The sequence below is a fragment of the Lepisosteus platostomus genome, chromosome 5 (assembly GCF_059453375.1).
Source record: "Lepisosteus platostomus isolate fLepPlt1 chromosome 5, fLepPlt1.hap1, whole genome shotgun sequence".
In the NCBI taxonomy this organism is placed as follows: domain Eukaryota; kingdom Metazoa; phylum Chordata; class Actinopteri; order Semionotiformes; family Lepisosteidae; genus Lepisosteus; species Lepisosteus platostomus.
Window position 1 is genome coordinate 47,199,240 of NC_142615.1, and position 20,719 is coordinate 47,219,958.

The following is a 20,719-nucleotide window of genomic DNA, read 5'->3' on the forward strand; positions in this document are numbered from 1 at the left end:
GCCAGGATCTATATTTAGCTTTCGGTAGCGATAACACTGCTGATATTGATTGAGTAGAAATCTATGATGTATTGACAACTTTATCTGAAGCGAGAAGTCCTAGAACGCTGCCTATGAAGTGTTAGGATTCATACCAAGATATACTTTTTGTTTTCAACCCAAAATGCTGCTATTGCATTACACATTATATGAACATTACCAGTTTTGGTAGCTTCTCTGCATGATTTTTCAAAACTGAAACTAATTACAAAATTATTTAAGATCAACCATGACAAAAAATTATAAATCAGGACTAATATTAATATCAACTGATGTTACTACAGAAAAAAAATATTTAACTGAAATATTAATAAGACTATGCAAGCCTAAAAAGTAGAACAATTAAATTTATATAACTTTTTTTTTTTGAGAAATGGGCTCACACACCGGAAGACACTAACGTTTCTCTTCGTTAGAGTATGTGAATAACAGTTTAACCCAAAATGTTTGGAGTCCAGAGGGAGGACTTGCTCGCTGAATGATCTCTCAAGAAATCCCTGGTGAGATTCAACAGGTGTTTTCTTCAACAGCCACTAAAAGTCTGATGACCTTCTCTGGATTTCCTGAATATGACGTTCAATTAGTTCAAATCATTTGGTAGTTAACAGAACGAAATGCTTTGGAGGTACATTTAAAACAGCAGAGCAAGACTGTAGCACTTCGTGTGTGACTGAATTTAATTGTGTAAACCTGGCTCTCTATGAACAGGAGCAAAGAGTTTTCACTCAACAGAAGATTGCGATGAGAGCACAATAACATAAGACATCTGGAGATGCCAGGGAGTGAACTCAGGACTTCATACATGAAAAGCACGCACTTTACCACTAAGCTACATCCCCTACGGCACAGATGTGTGATCAGGTAACACATCTCCTGAAACTTTCATTCGAGGTAGGAAGCGTGCTCTTAAACACCAAAACACTCAAAAAGGAAGAAGCAGATCTCTGTACACAAGACGGTAGTGCGATATTAGAATTTCTGAGTTCTTGACGGATTCAAGCTCCTTCTCAGAGGTCTTTGCTCCCCAAATAACTTTGTATCTGAGGAAGAGCACCACGGAAAAAACCCAACTCAACAAGAGAGCGCGTTGGTTGCTCTTGCTCTTAATGCAAGGAGCTGTTTTTTTTTTTCCTCGCAATAAGCATTATTAACCAGAAACAGCAGCACAGGTAGGTCGCATTTGTGATTATGTCACTTCTCTGCTTCAGCAAGGTCAATAAAAGACTCTGAAAGTAGTAAAGCAAAACTGAACTCAAAATCATATTAGGAATTCTGAGTGATATCTCCATACAGGTAATCCAATAAGAACTTTGAAATATTTGAATATCATCTCTCTGTATATTGCGCTGCTTTTTACCCAGAGTAAAACTATTGGATTGAAAGAATGCTAACCGCTGGGTTAAAATGTATAGTTGTTATTTGGAGAAATCTGTAAACTCGTGATCTTATATGTTTTAAAAGACAGCACAGGAAAAAACACACACACACACAGGTACTAATACACGAGGATACATTTATTAATACATAGAATATGCATATAAACCTAACAGATCTTATCGAGAGGGTTATCAGAATACAAAAGGTATATATTCAGTCAGTTACAAAGAGTTACATATATCAAGAGGACATACGTTCAGTATATAATTCATTTAGACCGTTTCGTAAATGCACTTGGTTATAACTTCTACATTGGATACTCAAAACAAGTACATAACTCTTAGGAATTAAATTGATATTAACTGGTTGGAATAACAATTGAATTCTCGAGTTGTAATGCATTGAAGTTGAATACTCATCCAATCTCTGGGGATTCAGATCTCCTGCGGGCACAAAGAAAATGTTGTAGGCTGTTGCTATCCAATCCGCGCTCTCTGGCTAGGTGCCAGACTGTGCTGTGCAGCTTGCGACGGTGCGCTGCTGATGCTCACTGACCGGCTAGTTAGTGTTGGCTTTAACTAGCAAAGTTTGTGCACAGGAGAAAAGATGACTGTGGATCCCAGCAAGTCAGGAAAAGGACCGGTTTGTTCCCGATGAAGAGCTAGTTCTGAATAGTGATTCAGCTGTCCACAGTTCTGACCTGTTCACGAGGCCTGCTGCTGGTGCTAACCTCGGGTGGATCCTCTGGTTACTCTCTGCCAACCTCCGCTCTAGACTCTTAGAACAAAGGAAAGTTCTGGCACTCGGACACACTGGCCGTTCGGTTGGTGTCCAGGCTGAGTCTCAGGATGGTCAGGAGGCGCGCTGCGAGAATGTCCTGCCCTTGGGAGCCTTCTGCTCCTGGGCCGTCCTGCCCTGGAATTCTCCTTTGAATTCCCTTTAGAAAAGTCCACAGAACCCTCCCCAGAATCTTCCTGAATCTCTCAGGCTCTCTGTGTTGCCTGTTTTTACCTGGAGGAACTTCAGCTCATTGATTGGCTGAAAGTTCCATGGGCATCAGAGTCCCATGTGGGTTACTTGGCCCTACCAGTCCCTGATTGGTTGATCAAGGTGAGATATGAGTCACATACTCCTGACACTTAGGAATGCAGTCCAGATGTCCATCTGGCACTCCCTAGACAGATAGGCGCCAATGGATGACCATTGATCATGATAGCCAGGCTTAGCTAAGTGCATCCCCCTTTGGGAGCTGTCCTAGGAAACATTATCAAAGGAAACCTTAAATCAGCCTGCATGAATAGTTTCTCTGTGGCTGCACCACAGAGATGAACAGAGCGATGAGGCCTAATTTGGGAAAGCTCAGAAACACTTAATTCTGCCTTATTAATAAGCCTCGCCGCTACACCGAGCTAATTGATAAAGCCCACCCAGTGGATACTCTAGCAGAACGTCAAAGAACATTCACCTTTGTACCCAAAGAAACCACAGGAACAACATCAGGAAGCACAATCAATTGCCCTTTTAAATCTTTCCTGTAAGGTATGCTATGTGAATTCATGAAGTTAATCCTCTGATCTCTTTTGAGCACAAACAAAGTATTTCTGATGGAGCGCTATGTTCAAAGATTTAATAAGCTTTACCCCTGCCAACGATTCGGCGTGAAGAATTAAAAGTTTCACAGACAAAAGCAGCTCAACACCACAGCCAATATTACAGTAAATGTACTTGCCGGTATACTATCATGTGCACTGCCAGAAAAGTGATCTCGGCAGACGTTGTTCCCTACATAAAGCTGAACGTGCCAAAGAGAATTTCTGTAGAGAAAACAAAATATTTTTTCTGCCTTGATGTTAAGCTGACAGCCTGTCTTTTAGAAAGTCTATCTCTAAACACCTACGCAGCCTAACAAAAAGCACTTTTACTGATCGTATTGCAGGTCTTAAAACATTAACATTTGGCAGCAGTGGGATTCAAACCCACACCCCCAGAGAGACTGGAGCCTAAATCCAGCGCCTTAGACCGCTCGGCCACGCTACCTTCCCATGCTTAGCTTCCTCACATTGCTGGCTTGGGAAATGCCGGGGGCTTCAGCTCTTGTCGTTGGATCTAATGATATCATGTGGAAGTGATTGCACCTTTATCTTCCGAGATGCTTTCAATAGCACAAACGCTACTTTCACCGGCACAACCAGCAATAACGAAGGAGGTGGGTTTCATCCTTTGTGCTGTTTATAGGGGTGCAACTCTACAGTGATCTACTGACTTGAAGAGCAAAAATCAAAATCCTCTGCTACTACAGTTGCTTTTTTCATAGTTTCTTCAAATCCTTCATTTGAACGTAGATTTTGAAGGATATTGATGATAATACCACATAAATTGTGGTTTTCTTATGATTGCCAATTTTTTTTCAAATACCAGCCTTTTTTACAGTTCCTTGCGTGTTTCACAAGGTATAATAGCCCTCCTCGCATCCTCAGCTAACATATTTTAAAATTACAATAGATTATACAGCATGCATGTTTACATTTATATTAAAATTAAAGTAAATATACAAGAATACATACAGTGCTAACCCAATAATTCTTGTCAGGTTCTCCAACAAATCTGCGTTGTTATATTAACATGTTTCAGCTGAGGGTGCAACAGGAGTATAAATTAATTTTCCCGCCAGCCATTCAAAGACCAAATTCCATGAGTGAACATTATTTTCTCAGAAGTTGCCGGCATTGGACTTTGCCGGTGGTGTTGAATTATGTCCACAACTGTTGTAGTAGTTCCTTCTTGAAATTCGACACATGCAAAGCATTCGTAATATCATAGGTGTTAAAGTTTGCTGAGTCTATTCGAGTCATGGTGTGTATCCCTGCCTATCACTGGAAGACGGGTAGCTTTTTTACACTCAGATTCCAATCTTCAATGCTTTGTGTGAGAGCTTACATAACTTTCAGTTTCTCACATTTTCTGACGACTGTTCCAAAGGGGCACCCTGTCAATTCCGAATACTTTTCAAAAATCTGCCTACATGTTTGATTATTGTCATTTCATTTCGAAAAAGTTCAATATTGATCATAATTAAAGAAAATAATGATCACGAACAAAAAAGGGATAAAGATGCGAGTCGATCTTTAATCACAGCTGGGTGACACGGGCTTCTGTTCTGATATGGTTGTACGAGAAACAGGAGGAATCGCCAATCTCCTATAGAACATGAGTTGAATCAGGAGTGAGACATTTCGTATACTCGTGCATATGTCAACGCCTGACCTACATCGTAAAACTAACATTAAGTTGTCAGAGATGTTCATTTATATACAAACAAGAGACCAAGTAATAATTCTACATTAGTTCAGGTGGGTAAACCTGAACTAACTAATAAACCTATTAATAATTCTACATTAACGTGTCCTACACTGATCAGACTAATTGACATGGTCTAATTCTGAGCCTGTGCAGTTCATGCTAATTACAACGACAGTTCTGAACCCTCATCACCGACCTGAGCACAAGTTCAGCTGTTCTCCAGTTTTGTTACGCATGGTTTTTCATTGCAATTGAGTTCAGAGCTGGAGCTGATCTCCAGACAGTACAGTGTTTTGGGTAAGTTGTCGAAATTCGCATGAGGCTGCAGACAACTTACCCAAAGTGTTTTCTATAGCTTTCAGGTGCAGTTCATTTATATAAAAGAATGTAAGTGGTATAAACACAACAAGCCAGACGGCAGGCCAACCTATAATTTTCTGACGCGAGGCCTGACGCGTTATTCATTACGCCACTGACCCTGCTATTGCAGTACTAAAAAAAACACATTTTCTACATTTATGTCTGTTTAAAAATCACTCTAAAAAAGACAAAGGGTTTGTGTGTCGCGCTAAAAATCCTTCGGCTGAGACGTAAAACCGAGGTTCTGACTCTCTGTGATCATTCAGGAGAATGGTGGTGGTGGAGGGGAATCCCCATTACCTGTAAAGCGCATTGAGTGGAGTATCCAGAACAGTGCTATATAAGTGTAAGTGATGATGATTATTATTATTATTATTATAATGTAAAATGCAATCAAAAATAAAAAAATATCAAACTTTGATTCAAAATAGATTAATGTAAAAACTGATAAAGCTAATGCTTTTTTCAGGGCTATATCTACTTTTTTTTTTTAAAGCGAAGTCTGTCGCGATTGTGGAAGTTAGAGAATGTGTACCAGCGGGTGCCTTCATATAGCGAGCGCCAGTCTCACCTGTAGCTGCGAGAAGGTTAAAAGCACACAAGTGATCTGTCTTTCGTCAAAGCAATTGCCGGAGCAGTAAGACGCAGAGCACCATCTAGCAGCTGTAGGCGATGTTCGGGGAAGAATTAATTCTGTTTTTAGCACAGGGAGTGAGAATGAGCTCAGTCCGGCTCCCAGCAGAATCCATCCTGGTTTGGTTACTGTCAGACTGTGTGTCTGATGCTCTTGGGATCGCAACTTGAAAAAAAGAACAAAAACAATTGCTCACATCGTGTGAATTCCACGAGAGGAAGGGAAGATATCACTTTAAAGATTGTGTTTCTGCAACATTTCGTGCACAATACGCCATATTTTACAAGAAAACAATGAGCCCTTTACACGCAGCCTGGGGTATTTTCCACTTTTATATTTTTGCCACTTTAATGATAATGATAATGTTTCTTTATTAGCCCTATACAATTTCTTGCATTAGGAATTTGTCTTTTCGCATACCTCAGCTTTTCTCCATGGAGACACAGATGGGGAGAGAAGCTTGGGGTCAGAGCAAAAGTCTGCCATTGTACGGCACCCCTGGAGCAGTTAGGGTTAAGGGCCATGCTCAGGGGCCCAACGGAGTAGGATTCCTCTGCCGGCCACAGGATTTGAACCAGCAACCTTCCAGTCACAAGCGCAGATCCTGAGCCACAGAGCCACCACTCCGCCCCTGTGCCCCTTTATATCGAACCTGTTATACTCCCAAAAGTGAACAGTAGCTTGTACTTTAAAAAATGTACAATTCACCGCTGGTATAAACAGATGTGTGCCTTGTTTGCCTTTGTAAGCATTTGTTTAAAAAATAAGTTCACAATATGTTAAAAACACAAAAAGCACAAACTTAATAATACAACGATACAAAATCAAAACCAAATCTTAAAGCCAATTAAGTACCTATCCTTTAAAAACAGAGAACACCATTATATCTACAATACAAACATGACATTTGTATCAACTTTTGAATTACTGTACAAAGCAGACAGAGTAGTCCCTGAATTCAAAGATCAGATCTTGGCCAAAACAAGACAATCAGACGTGAGCTGAATTCGGAACAAGAGCCTCTGCTTCGTCGTTTACTGAGCTTTTGATCAACGTCTGGGTGAATAAGATTGGCTATTTTAACTGTTTGATTGAAGTACACAAAAAGCACCTTTTTTCGAGCCGGAGTCGAACCAGTGACCTAAGGATTCCCCACTGTTTCTATTACAGTCCTCTGCTCTAATAACTTATCTATCGAACTGATAGCAAGTGTGACTCTCTGGCACGTACTGCTGAATGTAGTGAAATGTTCCGGGTGATTTCAATTCCAGTTCGACATCAAGTTTCCATTTACTTTCTTTAGTCTTGTTTACCTTGAATTTAAACAACGAACCAGGATTCTACTGTATAAACTTCCGGGGATATTACAAAATGATGGGGCATCAATCATTCCAGGTGGAAATTGACTCCTTTTTTTTCTCGAGGGATCATATTAAACATTTCATTAGGATCGAGAGGAGGATCACTATGAGACACAAAACAAACAGTTTCTTTCTGTCTTTATTAGAAAGTAGCGTTTGTGCTACATTAATATATTTTCGGAAATATAGAAGTTGTAAATTTTAAAATTTATATTTGAATCGAAATGTGGTTTTGAGTTAAATATTAGCGTGTTCATGTAATTAGTTTGTTTGTCATTACTATATATATATTGCCATGTTACTAGAATTTGTAACTGAAGTTGATTAGTTGTGTTTTATATGATGATTAGCCATTTGTTGATTACAATATTGTATATAATGTATAATTTGAACTATATATTTTTCAGGTGTGAATAATTGTATATTTTCAGAATAAATTTCTAAAACAAATCATTGGCTTTATTTATTAGTTTCTACACCTATAAAATCTGTCTTTGTTGTATAACAGACCTTTAACTATATATATATGTGTAATAGTCCTCTAAATTTATCCGTATAATAGAATTCCAGCCATTTACGTATAATGAACATATAACCATAGACATATAATTGACGTATAACGATAGACTTATATTAGAATTTCATTCTAGAGCAGTTACGGAGCACATTTATACATCTAAGGTATGCGTTTAATAGTTGTATATTCTACATCTTTCGCCCACTGGGATGTGCCGATTTTAATTTAACAAGATGCACATTTTCTAATGCAGCCTTCATTACAAGACAGTTTATTTCTTGAAAGCATGTTATGTAAAAAAGAGAAAAACTAAAATAAATGGATGACAATATTTCAAAGCTGAAGATTTTACTTTTGAAAAATTGACGTTTTATGTATGCAGATGCATTCGCTGGTTTTAGAACTTTGCTGTGCTTCCTGAGTCGTTTTCAGTGTTATAAACTGGGTGTGGAAGTAGCGATCACTTTGTAGAGCAGTTGATAGACTGGAGCTGTTCAGACTACTCTTGTTATTTCTCAAATGCTTCCATCATTTTTCTTTCACGCTAGGACGCGAGTGTATAGATGTGTTTGGTTTTCGTTTCACTGATTCTCATTGAAGATTTGGGAATTAACGACGAAAGAATTAGTTGCCTCGAAAAGCAGAAGGTTTAGTTCACAACGATCTTGAAGACAAGCCCATGTAGAGTAGCGTGTGATGATTTGTACTATGAAAGACCAAGAGCTCAAAGTGACGTCTGGGTTTACCGTTTAGACTTTTCATCTCGGGTGCACTTTTAGAAAGTAAAGATAGAGCAGGTGTGTTGAATCTATGACAGTGGCGCAACAGAAGCGTGCTGGGTCCATAACCCAGAGGTTGATAGTTTGAAGCCATCTTCTGCTATGTGATTGCGACAAAACTGAAGTCATGCTTATTGGTACCCCCCATCAACTTTGTAAAGCCAGTACTGTAACCCTATGGCTCTCTACTTGAGCTTCAATCAAAATTGAAAAACCTTGGGGTTATATCCGATTCTGGCTTAACATTTGACCCACATATTCAGCATACTGTCAAAAACATATTTTTTTCACCTTAGAAATATCGCAAGACTACGCCCTATGCTATCATTAACTGTGGCTGAAAAGCTGATCAACATATTTGTATTCTCTCGAATTGACTACTGCAATGCTCTACTCGCTGGGGTATCTAAATCTACTCTGAACAAACTGCAGTATGTCCAAAATTCAGCAGCCAGAATCCTGACCAGGTCTAGTGCATGTGTTCACATTACTCCTATCCTGGAGTCCTTGGACTGGCTTCCGGTCAAATTCCGCGTAGATTTTAAAATCCTCATGCTCACCTATAAGGCTCTACTCACCCTACTCACCACCTCGCAACCTCCGCTCTTCAAATTCTGCCCTCCTTACTGTCCCACAAGCCCGTCTACGTTGTATAGGTGACAGGGCCTTCTCCTGTTTTGCCCCCAAGCTCTGGAACTCTTTGCCCAAGGATATTAGAGAGTCACCTTCTCTAAACTCCTTCAAATCCAGACTCAAAACCTTATTCTTCAGAAAAGCCTTTACTTAACTGGTTCCATTCTCCACCCCTCTGCTCTACTTAGTACCACCTTCCACAGTCTCCTCTATTGTTATTGTTGTATTGTTGTAATTGTAATTGTGTCTTATCTTGTGTATTCTTCTTATTTATTGTTGTTTTCTTATTTATTGTTATTGTCATCCTGTAATGCGCTTTGCGAAGCCACTTTTAAATTCGCTATATAAAATAAAGTTTATTATTATATTATTATTATTATGTATATTTCACTTTTTTATATCAACAGTATCCCAGTTAATTTTTTAGCCTCGAAAAGATGTTCAGACACAATAATAATAATAATAATAATAATAATAATAATAATAATAATAATTGCTTACACTTATATAGCGCTTTTCTGGACATTCCACTCAAAGCGCTTTACAGGTAATGGGGTCTCCCCTCCACCAGGACCAATGTGGATTCCTTTCCCTGATCCTGCTGGTGGAACTCAAGAGATCCAGGGATCCAGTCACTGTCTGGGATCTTTGCCCATCAGTCAAACACACAAAATCACAGGTAATAATAATAATAAACGTTATTTTATATAGCGCTTTTTAAGGTGGCTTCTCAAAGCTCTTGACAGAATGACAACAACAATAAATAAGAAGAATACACAAGATAAAACACAATTACAATATATAGAGGAGACCATTGATGGTGGTACTAAGAAAAGCAGAGTGGTGAAGAATGGAACCAGTTAAGTAAAAGCTTTTCTAAAGAAGAGGGTTTTGAGTCTGGATTCGAAGGAGTTTAGAGAAGGTGACTCTCTGATATCCTTGGGGAGAGAGTTCCAGAGCTTGGGGGCATAACAGGAGAAGGCCCTGTCACCCATAAAGTGAAGATGGGCTTGGAGGACAGTTAGGAGACCAGAATTAGAAGAGTGAAGGTTGCGAGGTGGGGAGTAGGGCGATAATAGTTCAGACAGGTACTGAGGTGCCAAGCCATGCAGAGCCTTATACAATAGGTGAGCATGAGGATTTTAAAGTCCACACAGAATTTGACAGGAAGCCACTGCAGGGACTCCAGGATAGGAGTAATGGGATCATTTGCACTAGACCTGGTCAGGATTCTGGCTGCTGAATTTTGGACTCCTTTTATTTCTCGAGGGATCATAAACATTTCATTAGTATCGAGAGGAGGATCACCATGAGACACAAAACAAACAGTTTCTTTCGGTCTTTATTAGAAAGTAGCGTTTGTGCTACATTAATAATATTTTCGTGGAAATAAAGAAGTTGTAAATTTTAAAAATTTATATTTGAATCGAAATGTGGTTTTGAGTTAAATATTAGTGTGTTCATGTAATTAGTTAGTAATTAATTAGTTTGTGTTTGTCATTACTATATATATTGCCATGTTACTAGAATTTGTAACTGAAGTTTACTAGTTGTGTTTTTTATGATGATTAGATATTTCAATACAATATTGTATATAATGTATATTGTATTATGTACAATTATATTGTATATAATGTATAATTTGAACTACATATTGTTCAGGTGTGAATAATTGTATATTTTAAGAATACATTTCTAAAACAAATCATTGGCTTTATTTACTAGTTTCTACACCTATAAAAATCTTTCTTTGATGTATAATAGACATCAAAGAAAGATGTCTATTATACATCAAAGATGAGCAGTGTGTGTCGTGTTCACAGCTGATAACTAGAAGATGTCTGGAAGAGGCAAAGGCAGAAAGGGACTCGGGAAAGGAGGCGCTAAGCGTCACCATAAGGTTCTCCGTGACAACATCCAGGGAATCACCAAGCCCGCCATCCGCCACCTGGCTCGCCGTGGGGGAGTGAAGCGTATCTCTGGGCTGATCTACGAGGAGACCCGCGGGGTGCTGAAGGTGTTCCTGGAGAACGTCATCCGCGACGCCGTCACCTACACCGAGCATGCCAAGAGGAAGACCGTCACCGCCATGGACGTGGTGTACGCGCTGAAGCGCCAGGGCCGCACCCTGTACGGCTTCGGAGGCTAAACAGGAGCGGAGCTTCACTACCGGACCCCGACGTATAAACCCAAGTGACCCAGTGACATTTGTCACTGCTGAGGTTGCTTTATGGGTCTATTTTCTATACTGTGCTGATCAATTGGAAATCAAATTGCAAAAAAGACCCGTTCCCACACCTAAGGTCAAATATTAGGAATCAAAACTGCTCGAGTGTATGGAAGCACACAGCTTTATCAAGATTTCCAAGTGCAAGATCTTTTTATTCATAAAATACCCTATTTATGTTGTATGAGCAATATTAATATTAATACAGAATCTTTTTTCACCAAATAAATGGGCTTCCTGACTTCAGAAAGCCTTCTAGACAAATACTAAAAGAGCAAAAATTCAATTTGGTAAATGAAATGAAAACACATTCCCTACCAAACCTTGAGTACATGTAATTCAGGATGATAATACAAAACCATTTATAATTTAACAAATAAAACCTGTCAACTGGTAATCACCACTTATCATAAAAAAATAAGTAGCAATACACAGTAGGGGACTCTTGGGTGCAAGTTAAATCCATGCAAGAAGGGGGTGTAGTGTTATATTTCCAAATCAGATATGCAAATGAGAGATCTGGCCCAGCCAATCTCAAAGCTCCCTTGGTCTGGAATGGAGCTGCTCCCCTCTTCTAGTTATTCACACTGGAGTTAGGTTACATATTAGCACATTTCATCTAACAGTTGCTGCAGAAACAAAAACGTAAACAAATGACCTGGAATGTGACCACACCTATTAGAATGTAGTTCAACAGATAACTTGTAAACCTTGTCATAAGATTTTTTTTTGTTCTACAAAATATACTTTATTCCACAAAAAAAACATCTCAAAAGGAACATCTCACACATATTAACACTCCATGTAATAAAAAACAACGGCGGAACGGAGATTGATTGTCCGTTAACAATCTTTGCAAGTGGGGGCGGATTTGCGCAATTAAGAGAGTCCTTCCAAACCTACCACTTGCTATTGTCCTTTAATCCCTGTATAGGGCCCAAAGTCCATTCCAGCACTCCCTCGCCGTGGGGAAACCCCATTTGGCGACGTGATGCTTCGTCCTCCTCCTGAGGTCCGCCAGGATCCTCTCCTCCAGCTCCCTCGCCCCCCACTTTATGTTGTGCCGGATGAGAGTGTTCCTCGCCTTCCACAGTCCTTGTTTTGAGAGGGACAGTAGCAGCCCCCACAGGTCCTGTGTCCCCTTGTCCAGTCCGGTGGGTGCCAGCACCCAGCAGAATGTACTGGTAACTGAGCACCGCATCCTTTCCCAGGAGTTGCATAATGTTGTCCATTCTGCCCCACACCGCCTTGGCGAAGAGGCAGCTCCAGAACACGTGCTCCTGAGTCTCCTCGACAAAACACGTGTCCCGGGGGCAATGCGGATTCCTGGTTAGCGAGTGTCTGTAGAGGACCTCTCTGGTAGCCAGTCTCTTGTGCACAGCCATCCAGTTGAGGTCCTTCAGTTGGTTGTCAAGTTCTTTGGGCTGTGTCCTTTCCCAGACTTGTCTGGGAACCTGCAGCCTTTCGTCAGCGACCAAATGCCCCCTCACCTCTTTGTACAGGGCTCTGTGGTTGGTGCAGAGCTCTGGCTGTCTCGTGGCCTTGTACCTCCTGCTCCACTTGACAGCGTGGGTGTAGAACTTCGGTCGCCTCTCTGCCTTGGGCCCAGTGTTTGACCACTGGACCAAGTGCCTCATCGGGACGGAGAGCCACAGCCTGACAAAGTACTGGTACTTGTGGCCAATGGGCTCCTGCAGCGCCCGACAGAGGTTGCAGTAGAAGATGCAGTCGAGTTTCAGGGGGAAATGTGGGACATCTCGAACCCCTTCCTCGACCGGCTGACACATCCGGTTTCTCGTGATGTACTCGTAATTGCCGCCCCAGACGAAGCAGAAGATCATCCCTTGCAGCGCTCGTCTGAGTCTGGCCGGCAGCGGGTACACCACCGCCAGGTAAACCAAAGCCGGCAGGATGTCTGCTTTCAACACCATCACTTTCCCTGTGTAGGACAGCGACCGCGTTTTCCACAGACCCAGCTTCGCATTCACCTTGGCGATCCTCTTGGTCCAGTTATTGGTCTCATTGTCCTGGCTCTGGAAGGAAACCCCCAGTATTCTGAGCATCGCCTGCCTCCACCTCCGTCTGCTTTTCTGAAAAGAGCTCCGTGTAGAAAGCGGTGGCCGCTTCTACCTTGTCGCTCTCGTCCAGCACTTCCTCTCCATCTCCCCATCTCAGGCCGTGGATCACCCTCTTTTTTTGGGCTCCTCGGACCTGATTGAGTTTGCGGAGCCTCTCCTTCAGGTCCCGTGCCCGGGCTGAATTGAAGGCTCCTCCCCCGTTAGCCGAGCTGTACTCCTCCTCTAGTTGTCTCTGGAGTCGTGCAGCTTCCTTCCTCTCCCTGGCCGCCTTCCGTCTGCAGTACGTCTGCGCCAGGGTTCAGGTCCTGTCTTTCACCGACTCCCACCATTCCACCAGGGAGCTGTAGCCGTCTCTCAGATCGACCCAGCTCGCGTAGTCTTTACGGAACAGTGCCTTGAAGTCGTCTTCCTCCAGTATCTCCCGGTTCAGCTTCCAGTACCCACGACCGAATGCCGGCAGGTTGGTGTTAGCCACCACTGTCAAGCGCTCGTGGCTGGAATACCACTCCGGGGACACCGTCGCCGACTCCAGGGAGCAGGTCGTGTGCAGAAAGATGTAGTCCAGGCGGCTGCACACTCCCCGGGAGTTTTTCCATGTTGTTCCGGCGTCGTTAGGGCGGCACCATCTGAAACCGTCTACCAGGGAGAACTGCTTAAGTAGCGATTCCAGCTCTGCCGAGCTAGCGTCGCTCCCCTTCTCTCGGTCGACGTTGAAGTCCCCGCCAAGCACCACCTGTCTGTTGGTGGTGCAGCAGCTGGCCAGGTCAGCAAACACTTCCTTCAGGATAGAGGGTTCTGTCAGAGCATAGACGTTAATTGCTCTCAACTTCTGCCCCCTCCAGTCGATGTCTGCGACCAGGATCCGGCCCTGCACCACCGGGAAGGAGGAAACCAGATTCATCTCTGGGTCTCCGAGGAGGATTCCCACTCCAGAAGAGTGGACCCCTCCTACGCTCCAGCATGATTCTCCCTTCGTCCATTCCCTGGTGAATGTCAGCTTGTCGCTTTCATCCTTCAGGTGGACCTCCTGTAAGAAACAAACTGAGAAAGACTTTGAGGCCAGATCATGAAAGACTCCCCGTCTTTTCAACGGGTCTATTAGCCCTCTCACGTTAGTTGTTAGAAAGGTAAGTTTCACAATCATGATTAAACAAGTGAAAGTTGAACCTCCTCTCTTTGTGCTTACAGTGGAAAACTTGGGAGTCTACATCTGGGCACTGTTTAGCCTAGATGTAACTCCTCTCGTTCGGGTCCTGGGGGGAATATGCTGGGCTCCCTCCAGGTCTCGCTGGGGACTGAAAGGTAAACATGCTGGACAGGTCCAGCTCTACCATCAGTCCCGGCTCCAGGGCGGCTTCAAAGTAATCCTCGTCTTCCTTGAGGATACTCTCCACCACCGCTTTGGGAAGGCTTTTTTCTTCCCTTTCTCTAGGAGTTTCGGGGACCTCCAGTTGCTCCTGGGCCTCGGGGGAGGGGGTTCCGACTTCCTGCGCTGCCTCTTCGTGTTGTTCATGGGCCTCGGGGGAGGGGGTTCCGACTTCATGGGCTGCCTCCTCCTGTTGTCCGTTGGACTCGGGGGGGAGGGTTTCCATTTCCTGGGCTGCCTCCTCCGGTTGTTCCTGGGCCTCAGGGGAAGAAAGTTCCGTTTCCTCTAGGACGAGGAAACGGTTCTCCCTTACCACTCTTTTCTTTTGTCCTTCCGAAGGTGGATCCGCCCTGCATCTCTTCTCCCGCTTTCTCTTTCCCTTCTTGCTGGGAGTTATTAGGGCCCTTTCTCCGGTCAGCCATTTTGTCCGTCGTCCTGGCAGCCATCTTGTGGCACTGGTGCAGCTGGGGGTGTGGCCTCGGAAGTTTCGGTTCTCTGCGGGGGAGGTGCGGGTTCTTTGTTCTCACCTCTCTCCCTTTGTCTTGAGACCGGTTTCTGCCGGCCGGCTTCCACCACCTGCACAAACGAAGGTTTGTTTACCTTGCATTGGTGAAGGAGGTGTCCCTCGGCGCCTCATCCATTGCACTTTTTGGCTGTCCGGCAGGTTTTTGCCAGGTGCCCCTCTTTGTTACAGTTGTGACATCTGACGATGTCACACGTGTTCTCCTTGTGGCATCCTGGGGTAGTAAAGGTACCCCCTGTCGGATCCGAAGTTGAAGCAGGCCGGGGGGTGCTGGAAACCGTCGATGCCCTCTGGGTCCTCTTTCAGGAGGACTCGGTACTGGCGTTTGCCATACCAGACACCGCAACTGTCCCTGATCTCCGTCGGTTTGCCCACCACAGTTACATACCTCCCTAGGTACGCTGTTACCAGTTCCATTGGTTTGTAGGGGTTGTATGTGAGGACTGTGATGGTCCTCTGGTTTGTCTTCCTCATAGGCTCCGGCCTGAAATCAGAGAAACCGGGGTGCTTACCTTTTTCTCTGATCATTTTCGTTGCCTTTTCATATGAGGCGTCCGTGGCCATGTAGGCCTCCATGTATCTCTCTGCCTTGTTGTCTTGCAGGCAGTAGAGATCTCCGGCCACCAACTGCAGGATCCCTCTCAGGAAGGTAATGAAAAAGGATTTCACAGTTGGCATCGTCTCTGTTTTCTTGGTCCAGTGGAACCAGATCAGTGTCTTCTTGTCTGCCATCTGGAAAGGAGAAAAAAGAAAAAAGGAGAGAAAGAGAGAGAGCAAGGTCCTGTGGAGAGGGGGGTTTAGCTGCTAAAGGAGCAGGGAGGGAGCCCTGGCCTTTGTCCTTGTGGGCAAAGCCCAGCTAGGTGCAGGCGCAGGAGGAGAGAGAGAGGGAGCGGATAATGCTTCCGAGTCTCGAGGAAGAAAGCAAGCACTGCGGGCAGGCCACGAGTACCTACTCCCAGCCAAGAGGCCAAGGAGGCGGAGCAAGAGAAAGGGGGAGGGGAGAGGAGAGAGCAGAGAGAGAGAACGTTACTGCCGGATCCCACCCAGCTCAGCTGCTGCTTGGCCTTAACCCCCTAGGCTCAACCTAGGGCGATACCAGCTCAAGCACTCTTCAGGATCTTCGATCGCCTTCTAGAACTTTGGAAAGACAGGAACTGCGGGCATGCCACTTGAACTTGATCTTAGCCAAAAGGCAGATAAAATTGGATTCCAGCTCACTGGCCCTGCAAAACTTAGTTCAAGACTTTAAACTCTCAGACACATTTAGATGTATATATCCCACAACAGCAGGATATACATGGTCAGGGAGGAATAGCAGCTCCAGAATTGACTATTGCTTTGTCTCAGAGAGAGTGAAAGTTGTTGGGGTCACTCTTCAGCCTGACTTCTTCTCAGATCACCAAGCTTTAGGGTGTAGAGTGGAACTCCAGGGCGGGACTGTCTTTGGCCCAGGCCTCTGGAAACTCAACACAAAGCTGCTAGAGAACGAGGGGGTAGTATCCCGCTACAAGGAGAAACTATCACAGTGGCTGTCCTTGCAGTGTCTGTATGGGTCAGTAGGAGAGTGGTGGGAGGAGGTGAAGGTGAGGACAAGGGCCTTTTTCATGGCTGATGGAAGGAAGGCTGCCAGACGGAGAGGAGTGTTAGCCAGGAAACAGAGGCAGCTGCAGCGTCTCTACACGATGCTGCACAGTGGCTTCGATGTGCTCGAGGATATCACCCTTTTAAAAAAGGACATCCGGAGCATAGCGGAAGAAAGTAGTCGAGGAGTGCTGTTAAGAAGCTGAGTGCAGTTCTTGGAAGAAAATGAGAAGTGTACTCACTTCTTTTTCAGGAAAGTGGTAGGTTCCAAGTCTGTCATGGAAAGTGTAGTTGATGAGGAGGGAAGAGAGAGTACAGAGCTGAGTGCTATCCTCTCCTGCATTGAGGCCTTCTTGTCACGGACGTCCAAGGGGCCTAACCGTGGGTAGCAGGAGAGCGGAAAAAGACCCATATGCGTAGCGGCGAGACGGGAAAAAGGCCCGGGCTCATTAGTGCAAAGAGTTCAGGAATGCCGTATAGAAACCTGTGCCCTCAGGGAGCGGACGTGGGGCGCCCTGGTGCTAGGCGGGTCTCAGGACATCCAAACGTCAGTGCTGAGCGAGGACAGAGTGCAAGACCCGGAAATATTTAGCCCAAGGGAAAGAGAGGGACAGGAAGGACAGCAGACCAGAAACTAGGGACAGGACAGAGAAGGACCGCCCTCTGGCTGCAGAGGGCGTGACACTTCTACACAAGACTGTACAGTTCTACAGAGGTAAAGGATGAAGAAATTCATTTTTTTACCTCAAAGCTAGAAAACGTTTTGAGTGAAGAAGATGGGGAAGTATTTGAGGAGGATTTGACAGTAGAAGAACTGAGAGGCTATGGAGAGCTTACAGAAGGGGAAAACTCCGGGTGCTGACAGGCTCCCTAAAGGGGCGTCTGCTTTACTACTTGCACGAATGAAGGCAAGAAAAAGCCAATCGACGTGAACGAACGGCGCTTTACAGAGGAGTACTGCCTGACTGGATCGTTGATGAACGACAGAGGCCACTCCGACCTCTTCTCGGTTTTCTTCAATGACTTACTAAGCATCTTCTTCACATTCGCCCATGCAGGGGAAGCCAGTTACACCAAAGCAAACGCAGGAAAGTGCATTTCAAGCAGAGACCAGGAGGGACTTGTTTACACCGAGAGTGGTCGGAGAATGGAACAATGCGCCCAGCCCTGTTGCTGGAGCCGATTCTTGATGAGATCTTGGGCTCACTAAGAGGCCCCCGCTGGATGCTAATCTTTCTGTTGTTCTTGCAGGTCCTGCGCTGCTTTTGAGCCGACAGAGCTCGTCCTGGTCTGTCGGCACAGCCCAATTGCAAATGATCGGCTCCACGTACAGAAGGAACGTGCGTTTGGTACAAGAGTGCACGAAGGCACCGGAAATACATTGGGAACAAACGACCGGTCGCTCAAGACCTCTGTGAAGTACAGGAGCGTGCAAAACGATGCTGTTTCCACCCGGTCTCGAACCGAGGACCTTTCGCGTGTTAGGCGAACGTGATAGCCGCTACACTACGGAAACCTGCAGGGACCGTTGCTGGTGTCTCGCTTGCGTTTCGGGCTGAGAAAGGGACGCGTCACTTTAGGCAGGGGGCGCTGGAGAGAAGAACAAAGGGCGCGATGAAACAAAATGCCGAAACCTGGGATCAAACCAGGGACCTTTAGATCTTCAGTCTAACGCTCTCCCAACTGAGCTATTTCGGCGGTGCGCAGAGCCCACAGCCACCTGCTCCAGCCTTCCTGTGTTGCGGCATGAGCGCACCAAGAGTAGCGGGAGAGTGTTGCAGGAACGTCACTCAAAAGGAAAGCCACCCAGGTGCGCCCTCTGAGCTCTGTCCAGCGCATCTTCCTCGCATGGACTCCTGCCTGCGACGGGCAGGAAACAATTAGCAAGAACAGAACAACACCCCATGGGTGTCTCATGACCACACCTTAGGTTGTGACACGTGCAGGTGTGAGGGGTTGCCGGGCTACTTTGGAGCAGAGCTTGGGCAGAGGGGGGGCGGGAAAGCAGACAAAGAGGTGACACCTCAAGGTCTGCACGATCACAGCTCTCCTCCGCCCCAGGCTTCCGCTCGATAAGCTACTGGACACACCCGCCCCTCCTCACACAGACCGTGGAAAAGCCCCCGAGAGGGAGGGCTCTCTCTTCCTCCCAGGAGCTCTTGGACACAACGCACAGACAGGGCGCGGGGAGCCGCCGCCTGCAAACACGGCTCCAGGCAGGACTCCACTCCGCAGGAGCCGCAGAGCAGAGGAGATGGGGGCAGCTTAGCTCCTGTGCAGAGACCTGAGCTGTTGTTGCTGCGGACGCTGTCTTTTCTGCACTCGGGGTAGGAGTGAATGTTGAGTTGCCCTTAGAAATGAAGCAGAGCACTTCAACGGCACGGGTGTGTGTGTGTGTGCGTGCGCCCTGGTGATTCTGGGAGACAGATCGAACCTGGGCTAAAAGAGAGGGGGCTTAGCCCTCTTCCATTTGCTAGTTCAAAGTTGTACAACCCATTTGTATCTGCTAGGCGGCACAGTCGTCGTCCACAAAGAAGGCTTTGAAAAGCGTCAAAGGCAAGTCATTCCGAGTTGGTCGTTTGTGTTTTCCGTTCAGACGCGAAATGCTGAAATGATCTCTCGGCTCCTCGGTTGTCATTTCTGCTCCGTAAAGGAATCACAGCACTCGTCGCCTTCCAGCACGCTGGGTCGGGACACGATGCCGGGGGTCGGAGCGTGCGAAGTCTTCCTCGTTAGTATAGTGGCAAGTATCCCCGCCTGTCACGCGGGAGACCGGGGTTCGATTCCCCGACGGGGAGTAGCTTTTCTTTCACCTCCTTAGACAAAGGACTGCCTTTCACTTCTCTGTTTTCTTTCACAGCGTCGTGCACCTTTTCATTGCTCTCGCTTTCAGAGCCTCCGCACGGCACACGACTCGACTTCAGGAAGCACATTGAAGTGAAAGCAGGAAGCGCTGCAACATGCACTGTGCAGATCCCGCCACACTAAGAGGTGAGTGGGTCTGTTCGATGCACAAAGAACGCTTTGATAAGCGTCAAAGGCAAGTCATTCCGAGTTGGTCGTCTGTGTTTTCCGTTCAGACGCGAAATGCTGAAATGATCTCTCGGCTCCTCGGTTGTCATTTCTGCTCCGTAAAGGAATCAGAGCACGCGTCGGCTTCCAGCACGGTGGGTCGGAACACGATGCCGGGGGTCGGAGAGAGCGATGTCTTCCTCGTTAGTATAGGACCTGTCACCTGTCCCCACCTGTCACGCGGGAGACCGGGGTACATCAGGACGCGCATTGAAGTGAAAGCAGGATGCGCTGCGACATGCACTGTGCAGATCCCGCCACACTAAGAGGTGAGTGGGTCTGTTCGATCACAGCGCTAGGCGAATCCCCAATCCCCTTTTGTGCGTGGCGACAAAAGGGGTGTGTTTCCACCTGGGACCTTTTGCGTGTGAGGCGAACGTGATAACCACTACACTACGGAAACGGTGGTAAGACGTGCCCAGCGGCCCAGCGCTGAGCTTCGCCAATGCGATTCAGCTGCTTCCAGTGCCTTTATTGGAGTGCGCTGATGGACCGTGCTCTCTCTCCAGAGACCAGCACGCCTGTCATGGACGGAGCAGGAAAGGCGGCGCCACATTTTACAGCCCTCTCCACGCAATCGACGAAATCGGGCTACTGAAGTGGAGAAAATCGCCTCTCCAGAAAGTGCAAATATCATCTTGGAGAGTATAAATCCTATTGCCGAAGGTCAGCCCTGTCTACCAGAGTAGCCCTCCCACAGTGATGATCAGCTCGTCTCACACGCGAGAAGTTTCGGTTGGAAACAAGCGCCCCCTCTTCTCGCACGTTTTGCACGTTTGAGTGGTTTTAATGCAGCTCCTTCGTACACGGTGCTGATCTTTTGGAAAGCAGGAGGCAAAACCGACACGTTCTCATACCGGGAGTCGAACCCG

The 20,719-nt window shown here is 45.6% G+C and overlaps 1 protein-coding gene and 4 non-coding genes across 5 annotated transcripts; 2 read left to right on the forward strand and 3 right to left on the reverse strand.

The window, feature by feature from the left end:
• Positions 1–3,371: 3,371 nt before the first annotated feature.
• On the reverse strand, positions 3,372–3,453 carry trnal-uag (transfer RNA leucine (anticodon UAG)). The gene has a single exon. It is a non-coding gene; the product is annotated as a tRNA-Leu (tRNA).
• Positions 3,454–10,837: 7,384 nt separating this feature from the next.
• LOC148667582 (histone H4-like) lies at positions 10,838–11,149 on the forward strand. The gene has a single exon (XM_088633091.1). The coding sequence runs from the start codon at positions 10,838–10,840 to the stop codon at positions 11,147–11,149; it is 312 nt and encodes a 103-aa protein (XP_088489217.1).
• A 306-nt stretch (positions 11,150–11,455) lies between these two features.
• LOC148667583 (U7 small nuclear RNA) lies at positions 11,456–11,511 on the reverse strand. Its single transcript, XR_015938961.1, has one exon. It is a non-coding gene; the product is annotated as a U7 small nuclear RNA (small nuclear RNA).
• A 6,889-nt stretch (positions 11,512–18,400) lies between these two features.
• trnaf-gaa (transfer RNA phenylalanine (anticodon GAA)) lies at positions 18,401–18,473 on the reverse strand. Its single transcript has one exon. It is a non-coding gene; the product is annotated as a tRNA-Phe (tRNA).
• A 1,028-nt stretch (positions 18,474–19,501) lies between these two features.
• Positions 19,502–19,573, forward strand: trnad-guc (transfer RNA aspartic acid (anticodon GUC)). The gene has a single exon. It is a non-coding gene; the product is annotated as a tRNA-Asp (tRNA).
• Positions 19,574–20,719: the final 1,146 nt, after the last annotated feature.